At 35.8% G+C, this 13,792-nt stretch overlaps 1 protein-coding gene across 1 annotated transcript in view; it reads left to right on the top strand.

The window, feature by feature from the left end:
* The first annotated feature begins 1,059 nt into the window (after positions 1-1,059).
* The window catches only part of LOC150083396 (putative phosphatidate phosphatase), a 54,592-nt gene continuing 41,859 nt past the window's right edge, over positions 1,060-13,792 (top strand). Inside the window, exons 1-3 of the mRNA XM_090378495.1 lie at positions 1,060-1,101; positions 1,779-1,996; positions 9,426-9,546. Coding sequence (XP_090234621.1) covers positions 1,060-1,101; positions 1,779-1,996; positions 9,426-9,546 — 381 coding nt within the window. The remainder of the gene's footprint in view (positions 1,102-1,778; positions 1,997-9,425; positions 9,547-13,792) is intronic.

Raw genomic sequence — 13,792 nt, 5'->3', positions numbered from 1 at the left:
TTTACAACATTTCCATGAATTATGCTGATTTTGATGGATTCATTGACTAAGTTGTTGAATCTGCATTGACAACTGAGATTGGATATTGTTTATTCATATCAATCTGTCATTATTGTTTAAATTTTCCCTAACTCATAACTAAAACATTCTGTAATATAAATATACTAATTTGGATAACCCCTGACAGAGGATATTAAGATACTTGGTATCTTAATGTCAGCTTCCTCCTTGTCAGTATGTTTTGTATTATGCTAATCCCCTGGCCATATATACATAGCCATGGAGGAAACTCTGCCTAGTTATATGTATGAGGTGCATTCAATTTAGTCTTCAAATTTTTTATCATAAAATTCATCAGATATAGAAATGAAACGGCAGTCATTTTCAACATAATATCCAAGAAGGAAAACATTTTCCCACCTTTTCTTCCAAGCTGTGAAGATTGTTGTTGAAGGCTTGTTTGGAAGTGTGTTTAGCCCACTAGTGAATGGCTGAAGCAGCAGCTAGTCATCTAGGAAAAGTTCTGCCACAAAGAGCATTCTTCTTCTTGATTTTCATCATGGTTGAGACATGAATTCCAGGTTGGAAACTGGTAAAATAATGAGCACTTAAACATGCATGAAGTCTAATCTTCCTTCACATACCAAGCTTGGTATCCATAGTCAGCTCCCCCTCCTTACTGGAAGCATGTTGAGTCACTGCCACCCAAAAAAGTTCACTGTTGCTGCAATTGCAGAGAAAATTATGGTTACTGTTCTCTGGGATATTGATGGAATAATCAATATGGAATAATTAACCTTATGTATTATGTTCCCAAGAGCACTACAGTGATAGGAATGCTGTCCTTACAACACCATCAGTCTAACATACTAAGCTTAGTATGGGAGGCTGATGGTGGCATAAGGACAGCATTACAAAAGTTCACTGAAGAAGTGGAATAGGAAGTACCATGAAACATCTGAAATTCTTTAAGAAATTAAAGGGACATTACACTCCATGCTGGTTTAAATGCTCATTATTCACCAGTTTCCAGTTCTTGATATACCATGCCTGTGCACCATGCTGTTAAAAGAATATTTAGGATTCCATGTTATATCCATAGTAAGCCCCCTCCCCTCTTTTCTCACTGGAAGCACATAGGTCACTACCACCTGAAAAAGTTCAGTATTGCTGCAAGTGCAGTGAAAATGATGGTTACTGTTCTCTGGGATAGTTATGGAATAATCCTTATGCATTGTATTCCCAAGGGCACTATAGTGATAGGAAGCTCATATGGAGAGATTCTGAAGAAAAGGTTTCTCCCAATGTTTTGGAAGAAATATCTACACAGATTGAATTCGATTCCATCTGGACAATTTTCAATCCCATTGTGCTGTTATGATGCAAATCATTTTTACAGAAAATAGAATTGAGATTATCCTACATCCATAATACTTACCTGATCTTTCACCCAATGACTTTTAGTTGTTTCCACTGAAGAAGGATGATCTTCATAATAGCATTTTTCCTAGCCAACAAGCAGCTGCTTCGGCCATTCACCAGTGAGCTAAACACACCTGTAAACAAACCTTTGCAACAGCTTTCACAGCTTGGAAGAAAAGGTGTGAAAAATATGTATTCCTTCTGGATTGTTTAAAAATGACTTGTTTCATTTCTGTATTTTGTGTGTTTTATAAGAAATAAATTTGGAGATCTTGCAATTTGAATGCACCTCTTACTTCACTGTATGTATATTTTCTGCAATAAGATTTATTTATGTTTTACTTGTTTCATTCTAGTTTACCCTTGCTGAACTTTCCGGTCATCTTGCTCTGAAAAACGATGTATCTTGTGCTCAGCGTTTTAAATATGGTCTTTATGCATTTAAAAAATATTTTTCTGGAGTCCTCCATTTATTTGCTGTTATAGAAATTTTAAAACTGTGTGTAGGTGAATTAAGACCACACTTTCTTGACACCTGCCGTCCTGATATTACAACAGTAAAATGCTCTGATGGGTATGTAAATTAAATTATATATTAACTGTATTTTGGTAGAATTGTAAAAATGTAATACTTAAAAATTTAATTTTTGTTCATTTAATAAATTTAAAATTGCAGGGCTTTTCTAAGCCCTGCAATTTTAAACAAGGCTTTTCTAGATATATGATTTAGAGCATTGATCATATTCTCCCTTCAAATTGTAGAGCTGAGCTTATTCTCTCTCTTGGTGGTGATTACCTTTTATCTTTCTCACTCTCACACACAGGGTAATTCAGATTTTTTTTTTGACTGGTGCAGCAAAAGCTTCAGACTTCCTTGCACCATATGGCTAATAATTGCATCGTTATAGAATGAGTAAAGAGTAATTATGTATTAATTACACAATCATCACCACAAGAAACATTAGGGAGAGTTCATAAAAGTAGCTTATAAAATTACTCCTTTGAACATTTCCCATTTAGCATTTGTACTTGTTAAATTCACTGACAGTTTTCCATTGAATAGAATTTAAATAATACCGGAGGCTTTGTGAAAATTAAAATTCTCCCCTTTACCCTTGACAACAGTTATCTGTCTATGTACGTCTCACATTAATATATTGTAATCATTATTTCCTAAATATTACTTAGTGTAAGCATTCTCACTATAAGTTGAATCTGTAGTGAAAATACAGTCAAGAATATTGTTCCTCACCTTTCCCCTTGTGACATCTCTGTAGGATGAGAAAACAGTATTGTTGACCATAGTACTTGGTCCCCTTGTCATAATTTTGTGAATTTTCATATACAATCCATGCATTTTCCTTTGCTGTGATCTTGTTAATTCTTAAGCCTAACTGCTTGCTGCAGTTGCTAAGTTAATATTTTTGATCAGTACTTGTCTACTGCTAATTTTCAACTGGATTATGTTAATTTTAATTAACGTAATCCAATATTGTTAACTAAAAATTAACATAATTATGTTAAAAATTAATATAATTATGTTAAAAATTAACATAATTATGTTAAAAATTAACATAATATTAACATAATTACATTATATGATAATTAACAATTAACATATAATATAATTAACATTTAATTGTTAATTAAAAATTAACATAATAAAACAACATAATAAAAATTAACATAACATATTATTAAAAATTTCCAAACTGGGAGACGCGGACTAGTGCAAAAGGAGGCGTGAAAAGTTTAACAGAAATGTAATTTTCATAACATAACATTAAATTTTATAACCTATTATTTAAAGCATTGACCGTCACCTATCTCACTCTAACTTCGATATAAACATGAGATAAAAATTATTTGGAAAAAAATATATTTTGCATGTATTCATGTATTAATGATCTTGGTAAACCACCTCCCACCATTCCCAACACGCTCCATTCAATGCCTCCTGTGGTCTTCTGTCAAAAGGATATCAGAAGGATTTTGATGAATCTTGATGCTAAGAAGGCTCCAGGTCCTGATGGTATTTCTCCACTTGTTCTCAAAACCTGTGCTCCTGAACTTACTCCTATTCTTTGTCGCCTTTTTTCACTTTCTTATTCCAAAGGTGTTTTTCCTTCTGCTTGGAAATTTGCTCATATCCAGCCAGTTCCTAAAAAGGGTGACAAATCCCTCCCATCCAGTTATTGTCCCATTGCAATTACTTCTACTCTTTCTAAAGTAATGGAGAAATCAATTAACTGCCAACTCTTAAACTACCTAGAAACCTTCCGTCTGATCAACGATCGCCAGTATGGATTCCATCAGTGTCGATCCACTGGTGATATTCTGGCTTATGTTACCCATTTACGGACTAATTCAATGGAAACGTTCGGTGAAACACAAGCAGTTTCTCTTGACATCTCAAAGGCTTTCGATCGTGTTTGTCATAAAGGTCTTCTAAACCAGCTTCCATCTTATGGTTTCCCAACTGTTTTTTGTAATTAGTTATCCAGTTTTCTCTCTGATCGCTCACTGAGGATGATGGTAGATGGCTCTCTGTCTTCTAACTTCTCCACTAATGCCGATGTACCCCAAGTTTCAGTTCTTTCCCCCACTCTTTTCCTCTTGTATATTAATGACCTTCTTCCATTGACTGGAAATCCTATCCATAGTTTTGCCGATGATAGCACATTGCATTCCACTTTCCATTTTGAGAAACCTTGTCCTGCTCAATCAGCTTCAGCTTCTCGAAAATCTGCTACCAATTCCTTAAATGCCGATCTTCAGGTAATTCTCCAGTGGGGCAAAGACAACTTAGTTGATTTCAACCCTTCTAAAACTCAGTCTTGTCTTATATCTCGCAAAAAAGATTCTTCTGCTCCTATGCTTATCTTTAGTGACACTCCGATTTCTAGGCAAAATAATATCTCTCTTTTGGGGATTACCCTGACTTCTAATCTCTCTTGGCACAAGCACATTACAAATATTGCTTCCTCTGCATCTAAAAAACTTGGTTTTCTCTTTCGCTCTCGGCGTTACTTTTCTTACAAACAGCTGCTCATTCTGTATAAATCGCAAATCTGCCCTGCCGTGGAATATTGTTCCCACATCTGGGGTGGTGCCCCCAAAACCTCTCTCAGGCTTCTTGATTCCGTTCAGAAGAGGGCAGTTAGGTTAATTAATGATTCATCTCTAACAGAGTCTCTCCACTCACTTTCTCATAGACGTACTGTTTCTACTGCATGCCTCTTCTACAGATACTTCCATGGGCACTGTTCTTCTGAATTGGCTTCTATAATTCCCGCTCTCTCTTTCAAAACAGTCTGAACACGTGCCGCCACTAGCCAACATCCATTTACTGTCCAACTTCAAACCCACAGAACCAACTTTTCATCTTCCTCATTTATTCATTCAACTGCCATTTTGTGGAACATCCTTCCTTCATACATATTTCCTGAAAATTACAATCTACAGAAGTTCAAGTCCAATGTCAACAAATATCTTCTTTCGTCTTCTCAACCTCCAGCCCAAGCACAGTACTAAGTACTATATGTTCTAATACCTCTCGTGTTTGGGGTTCACATAAAAAAAAAAAAAAACATAATTTTGTTAATTTTGTACTTCATTTTGCTTCTAGAACTTCGTTCACATTATTTTCCAGGCCGCATGACCACTAATAAACTTCCTGTTTTATAGACAAATATTTTTGTTATACCTTAACCCAACAATTTCCAAACTGGGAGGCACGGACTAGTGCAAAAGAAGGCACGAAAAGTTTAACAGAAATGTAATTTTCATAACATAACATTAAATTTTATAACCTATTTTTTAAAGCATTGACTGTCACCTATCTCACTCTAACTTCGATATAAACATGAGATAAACATTTATTTGGAAAAAAATATATTTTGCTGAAATGGATTGATGAATTATGATTGATATGATGTAATGTAATATATATATAATTTATTGCGTACTATGTATGACATATATAGGTAGATTGCATAGTATAGCATTAGCTGTATGGTTGAAAATATTGTTTCAGCGGTGTGTGATTGTGTTTTTTATTGTTTTTGGCGTGATTACTTACTGATAATAATCATTAGTAATTTAGAAGTTGTAGTAATTTAGAACAGAATTTCTGCATATGAAGTGCAGAATTTCAATACAGTATGTTATAATGGAGCAATTGTAATTATCTGTACAGTATGTAAATAGTAGCGAGGGTGCCAGGAAGGCTGGCTGGGACCACCTATTGCAATAAATAAATAAAAAATAAAATAAAATAAAATAGTACATGCTGCTATCAATTATCTGTGATTCCACCTAATTGTAGACATGGTTTTTAATGGCTGGTAGCATGAAAATTGGAGGAGACAATCATACTTGTTGACCTCATTTGTCTGATTTGGGTTCATAAAAGTTCCTAAGTCAGCCAAATGATTTGGGCTGATTCCAAATTGAAGAATTTCTGTGGAATTCAGATTCAGAATTTGACAAAATCAAATCGCATATGTGAATAAATGTAGAGGGTATTTTTGCATCTATAAAAGTACAGGTTTTGTAGATATTTAATTTTTGAGAATACTTTTCTAGTTAAGGCAATAATGACAAATAAGAGTACATTGATATTTTAAAACGTTAATGTAAAAAGGTTCACTTTACAAAATTTCAAAATTCCATCTTGTTTGACCAGTCTGATTGGATAATATGGTGCAGTAACAGAGGAAGTGGATGCAAAAAATAAGATTGAGACATCATATACCTAGATTTCCAAAAAGCATTCAATGCTGTTCCACATGAGACTACTGTACAAATTGGACCAGTGTGGCATTAAGGACAAGCTACAGCTATGGATAAAGTGGTATCTATTGTTATCCACAGAGAGTGGTTAACAATGGGCACTGCTCTTTTTGGACTAATGTTATTAGTGGAATTCCCAGGGTTCAGTGCTAGGCCCACTGTTTTCAGTATTTATAAATGATATTAATGAAGGCATATCAGGATTAATGTCTAAGTTGGCAGATGATACAAAGGTTGGCAGGGTGCTTAATGACAGTAATCAAGGTATATTATCGCAACAAGATCTAGAAAAATTAGGCAAATGTGCTGAGAATTGGCAATTGAAGTTTAATATTGACAAATGCAAGCTACTTCATGTGGAGAGCAGTAATCCCAAAATAACATACCCACTGTGTGGTACCACATTCAGGGAAGTGGAGAATGAAAAAAAGACTTGGGGGGTAGTTATATAATGAGATATGACATTCTCTGAACAGTGCAAACAAGTTACCAGGACAGCTCATGGGTTTTATCAATGATATCCAGGAATTTTGTCAGCAGGGATAAGGCACTGATTATCTTGTAATGTAAGACAACAATGATTAGAACACATCTTGAGTATTGCATACAGATCTGGAAGCCTCATTGTAGGAAGGATGTAGAGCTACTGGAATGAGTGCAGAGAAGAGAAATGAGATTAGTGAGTGGAACAAAAGGATACTCTTACCAAGAAAGGCGTCAGTTGTACAAATTGCAGTGTTTGGGAACTTGGCACCTGTGAGTAGACCTGATTGAGGTGTTTAAGGCTTTGAATGGATTGAACAAGTTAAATGCTGATGGCATCCTTACACTTGTTCAGACAATTCACATAAGTGGACATAAATTTAAATTGAGGAAGGATGGTTGCGCAGTAATGTGCAGAAATTTGCTTTTGGCCAAAAGTTAGTTGACTGGAGCAAACTTGTCTAGTGTTATGGAAGTTGTTAGTTTAAAAAAATTTAAGGAGAAATTAGACAAATTATATTTATTAGAGGGGATGGATAGGTGATGCAAGAAGCTTTTTTTTAAATTAATTTTTTTTTTTTTTTGGTGCTGTATAAGCTTGCTTCTTGCATTAGCTAGGAGTATAGTGAATAAATTTGATGAGCTTGATGTGCTATGAAATCTTCAAATGCAAATGTTGTGGGAATATCAGAAACATGGTTTCACTCACACTTTTGCTACTACTAATACTGATATCTGGAAAGTTAAAAATCCCCTTGATAAGATATTCTGATTTGGCTAGCTCACTCTTTGTATATACAGTTGTTCATTTACTCATCATAATCATTTTGCATGTAACAGACTCCAACTCTCATTTTTGTTTTTCCCAGTGTTTGCTACGCCAGACTGATTCAATATTACACTGGCAACTTGTGTTCACTGGTTGTATGTTTTAGAGTCTATATGCTTAAACAAAAGCATATAGACTCTAAAACTTTGAAATCATGAGAAATAATGAAAGCCTCCTTAGATTCAGGTGAAGTACCTGTAGATGTGAAAATATACCCTCTATTCCTTTCTATACACATTATATTCAACATATTCAAATTCTGCATCCTGAGTATCAGTGATGACACCTGTTTCTGTTATGGCTGTAATGTTAGCATTTGATCACTGAATCAATACTTCAAACTCATAAAATTTAGCCAAATTCTTATAGCCAAAGGCTTCTAATAATTTGCCTTAGCCTGCCTAACCCTTAATATCTAATTACAGACTGCTTTATACTTACCATAGAACTCTGTCCTGTGACAATTTATAGTCATCATTTTTCATTTTCCTTCTGCGTCACTAAATTCAATTTATATAACATCCATTTTGGTCTATACTTCTAATAGTATCTCAAAGTCTGTATAAAATGCTTAGAATCCTCTGATTACCTCTCTGAAACTCCCCATTTGGCACACACTGTTTTTTTGACATCAATTGCTCCTCCCACAATGAGTTTAAAAATGGCTGAGCCTATTTTATTCACCCTTACAAAAACAAAATAACAGTTCAAAGAAATAACAGTAGTTATTTCTTTGAATAAACTGCACATCAATACACCGTGGTCACTGCCACCTGATAGTTCATTTACTTGAAGAGTCTTAATGTGGGATGAATCATTGATGATAATCAGATCAAGAATATTGTTTTCTCTAAACTTGTTGGTATTGAAAGAAGCTATCTAGTGGATCCAGAGGTGTTCTGCTGCTATTCAGTAAGCTGCTTACTCATGAATTCTGATCAATATGTGGAAAGTTAAAATCCCCTATGATAAGATATTCTGATTTGATGGCCATTCTGTCTGTAATTATTTGTTATATTCATCACATGTAGCCAAAGACTTCTAAAATTTGCCTTAGCCTGCCTAACTCTTCTTAGTACCTTGATTACAGACTGCTTTATACTTACTGTAGAACTCTTTTATATTTGGTCTGTGGCATGCTTCTACTATCATTTTTGTTTTTCCAGTTTCTTTAAAAATGGATAATTTGTAAATCATTAAAAACTGATTTTGTGGGGTTTTTTAATATTGTTTGTAATGACCTCATCTGCAAACCCGGTCATGTTAAATTGTCATGTAATTCTTTTAGCTTTACATGTTGAGGAGTAGATATCATTGTAAAGAATTGATATACTATGCACATTTTATCCTACGGGGTTCGAGCCCGTCACCACCAAATACGGAGGATGCGGAAAGGTCAGGGAATGACCACCGCATATCCCAGAGCAATATGGCCTTAGTTGCTAATGCTCCTAAAAAAAATAAAAAAAATAACATTTTATTCTATATGAATATTATTGGTTTCATGTTTCGTTAATAGTGCACTTAAATATTGGTTTGTCTCTTTGCATAGGAACAGATTCTTATCAAAGAGGTATTATAACCACGCCAAACCAGCTTACTTTAAATTGAATGAGTGGTAAAAGTTAAGGAGGAATAAAAAAAAATATATGAAATAAACTTAAATTTCTCTAAGGTTAAAAAGCAATTGATATTTTGTTTAACATTCAGAACCTTTTTATTCATTTCTTTTATAATAACTTTGTTTCAGAAAAGTTGGTTTACTAAAGTTTGTTTTAGGTAGTTCTGAGTTTCCACATTTGTTTTTAACAATATTTTTAGGCAAACACAACTTTCATTATGAGAAGTTATTATATTTCATGTAATTATTATTTTTTTTTTGTTTGTTTTTTTGCAGAATCATAACAGTATTCAACTGTACAGGTACAGGTCCAAATTGGTTAGTGAAAATGGATATTTACAAATCTTTCCCCTCTGGTCATGCAGCACTTTCATTTTATACTTTTATTTTTGTTAGTGTAAGTAATAATAATTTTTCAGTTGCAATTTTTTACTGTTTTGCTATTTCCCTTCTCCTTTTTTTTAATTCTACATGCCTTTTTATTATTTATTAGCTTTATCATGTTCAATTATACTAATGGGAATAATGCTTCTTTAGAATAGTATTTAGAACTAAATGTCATAAACTGAAAGCATTCCTATCATTCTACAATTTGCTGGCACTTTTATTCTTTTAGTATAAAACATGTCAAGGAGAAAAAAGACTAATTCTCTCACAGTATTTAGTTTACTTTTTGAATATGAATAGGTCAGATGTCACTTTTTTAATCTTCATTATTAACAATATAATAGAAGTAAGAAGAAATGCTTTACAGTTTTTATAAGGAAGTTGCTTATGTTTAGTAGTTAGTAGTAATGGAAAATGATGCACGAAAACAAGCTTATATAGCATCAGCCAGAAAAAAAAAAAAAAAAATCCTACACAGTTTCCATCTGTATGCAAGAATTTGTATAGTTCTTCCTTGGGCGCCTCAGTAGCCAGGTGGGCAGGAGCAGCAGCGCATAGCACACGCTTCTTGATTAGACCAGGGTTCGAGCCCGTGATCACTAAATACGGAGGATGCGGAAAGGTCAGGGAATGACCACCACATATCCCGAGCAATATGACCTTAGTTGCTAATACTCCTAAAATCCAAATAACAAACAAACAAACAAACAGTTCTTCCTTGAATTTATTCAACCCATCCACTTCCACACCAACAGATAGAAGCCTATTCCAACCATCAGCCATTGAAGGCAAGCTTCTGCACATCTATCTTGCAACCATCCTTCCTCATATTGAATTCATGCACCCTCATGTGTGTAGTCTCAGCAAGTGGAAGACTGCCATTAACATTCAGCTTACTCAATCCATTCAAGGCTTTAAACACCTCATTCAGATCTCCCTGTAAGTGTCTGGTCTTGAGACACTGCAATTTACTGAACGGAAGCCTTTCTCTCCATCCATTCTAGCAGATAAGCAGATCTACATCCTATCTAAAATGAGGGTTCCAGACTTGTATACAGTACTCAAGATACAAAGGGATAATCATCTCTTTATACACAGAAACTAGCAAATGATACACAGAAACTAGCAAAGTTTCTGTGTATCATTGACCCCATTTCTGTGTAACCCCATGAGCTGCCCTGGCAGCATGTCTGCACTGCTCAGAGAATTTGATGTCTAACTACACAATTACCTCTAAACTTTTTTATTCTCTGCTACCCTGAGTGTATTTCCTCACAATTGATAAGTTACTCTGGGGTTACTGCTACCCATATGCAGTACCTTGCATTTTTCGATGTTGAATTTCAACTGCCATTTCTCAGCCCATTGACCCAATTTTCCTACATCTTGTTGCAGTAGCTCACCCTATTGTTGTTAACCACTGCCGATCTTTGTATCATCTGCAAACTTAGATATTAAGCCTGATATACCTTCATCAGTATCATTGATAAATATTGAAAACAACAATGAGCCCAACACTTAACCTTAGGGAACTCCACTAATAACATTAGTAGACAAAGAGCAGTGCCCAATGATAACTACTCTCTGCCTTCTTCCACTTAACCATCCTTTTATCCATAGCAGTAACTTGCCCTTCATGCAACATTGCTGCAGTTTGTACAGCAGTGTTTTATGTGCCACAGTATCAAAAGCCTTCCTGAAATCCAAAATATGATGTCAAAATTATTTTTTGCATCCAGTTTCTTGATCACTGCATTATAGTAACCTATCAGATTGGTTAGACAAGACCACCCCTTAACAGATCCATGCTGTAATTGCAGTATAATTGCATTACGTCTTTAAACAGTGATTCCATTATTTTCCCTGGAACAAACGTTAAGCTAACAAGTCTGTAATTATTTACATCACTTTTTCATCTCCCTTTATGAATTGGGAATACATTTGCACATCTCCAGTCCATAGGAACCTCCCCTGAATCCAAGGATGCTCTGCTCTTATAATTATGGATAGAGGCTTGCTTACCTCCTTTGCTGCCTCCCTTAATGTAATTGGATAGATCCCATCTGCTCCAGGTGCCTTTTTTTTATGTCCATCTTCAACAACAATTCCTCCTCCACTTTCCTTTCAATTATCACAAAGTAATTTAACTCCTCGTTCGAGTTTGTTAAACTTCTGACATCCCCTTCCCTAAAGAATTTCTATTCACTTTATCTGCAACCTGAGCAGGGTCATAAAGTAGCCTAATGTGATTCAACCCCTTCTACTGTTAATATAAGCATAGAAGTCTTTGCTGTTTTTCTTTGTATTCTTTGCCAGAGACTTCTCATAATCTGCCTTATCTTGCTTAACCTCCTTTGTGACTTGATTACAGACTAATTTATAGCTACCATAGATATCTGTAACACCTGATAATTTATATGCATCCTATGCATATAAATTATCTTTTCTTCTCTGCCACAAGTCTCAGTAGTTCATCTGACATCCATTTAAGTCCCAGTTAGAATTTACTATTGGTAACATCATCAATTGGTCCCACTGCACACAATTTAAAAACTGTCTGAGACCTCTGTAGCCACCCTTACAAAAGCAAAAGCTTTCCTTTTACCTTTGACAGTATTTATGTCTTTAATTAAATTCTACATTAGTACAATGTGATCGCTGCCATCCAGTGGGTCTTTTACCTAGATATTCTTAATGCACATTTTGGAGGATCACTGCTGATAAGAAGCAAAGAATGGAAACAAGGCGTTTTCCCATATACATAAATAAAAAGAAGAAATTGATGAATCAGCTTGGACCATCTCTTAATGACTGTAGGAAAGTATTAGATAACCCAGCTGATGTTGCAAATGAATTGAACAGATACTTCACACAGATCTTTACAGGTGAAAGATTCTTCATAGTGAGGAGAAACTACACTGTGCTGCCACTTTATTAGGTACACCTACCTAGTAGCGTGTTGAGCCTCCTTTAGCCTTCAAAACAGCCTGATTTCGTCTAGGTATGGATTGAACAAGATGCTGAAAACGTTGTTCGGGAATGGAGTACCATGCAGACATGAGCGTGTCACGCAGTTCCTTGAGATTTGACAGAGGTGTAGGCCTGCAGTGAACAGCCCTTTCCAGCTCATCCCGAAGATGTTCAATAGGATTGAGATCTGGGGAACTGAGCGGGCCACTGCAGCAAAGAAAAGTCATTGTCATGTTCCTGAAACCATTCCATAGTGATTCGGGCTTTGTGCACTGGGGCATTATCCTGCTGGAAGTAACCATCTGACTGAGGATAAACGGTCAACATGAATGGATGCACTTAGTCGGCAACGATTTTTAGTTACAATATGATATTCAGATGTGAATCTATGGGTATCAATGGACCCAGTATGTGCCAAGAAAACATTCCCCACACCATAACACTGCCCCCACCACCTTGCACAGTAGTTGTCAGACATGACAGGTCCATGGATTCATGTTGTTTTTGCCAAATTCTGAGCCTTCCATCAACATGATGCACCAGGAACTTCGACTCGTCAGACCAAGCAACTGTTTTCCAATCCTCGATAGTCCAGTGCTGGTGTTGCTGTGTCCACAGGAGGCACGCCCTCTTGTTCTTCATTGATAAAAATGGTACGCTGTTGTAGCCCATTTGCGACAAAGTGCGACTAGTGTTCTGTTGCGATATTTTGTTCTGCGCACCAAGGTTGTATTCTGATGCAGTGTGCGACATTGTGGCCCGTCTGTTTGCTTGCACAATTCTTGCCATCCTCCTCTGACCTCTCTCATGAATAAGTGATTTTCTTCCACAGGAGTGCCATTGAGAAGATATTTTCTGTTCGTTGCACCATTCTCGATACATGCTTGAAACTGTGGTGTGTGAAAAGTTCAGGAGAACTGCCGTTTCAGAGATGCTTTGTCCAGCACGTCTTGCACCTACTACCATGCCACGTTCAAAGTCTCCATTAGATCACTCCTTTTCCCCAATTCTTGCTATGGTTTGTACGCTTAACTGATACTAGAAAGGTTGTTCTGCTGCATTTATATCTATAACTGTGGTCATGTGACTTGCAATGATGTGGGACAAACCATTTGTGTGCACAGCAGGGGTGTACCTAATAAAGTGGCAGCACAGTGTATGTCAGTGAATCTGACCAGTATGAAATTAGCAATGTGGAAATTACAGAAGACTGTATATTCGAAAAACTTTTAAGCCTAAAGCAAACAAGGCTCCCGGAGTTGGTGTATATCCAGTTATTTTGAGGC

Source organism: Mastigoproctus giganteus, chromosome 7 (genome assembly GCF_048544385.1).
Source record: "Mastigoproctus giganteus isolate SK-2022 chromosome 7, ASM4854438v1, whole genome shotgun sequence".
Lineage (NCBI taxonomy): Eukaryota > Metazoa > Arthropoda > Arachnida > Uropygi > Thelyphonidae > Mastigoproctus > Mastigoproctus giganteus.
Note: the sequence above shows the minus strand (reverse complement) of the source record. Positions and strands in the feature narration are given on the sequence as shown.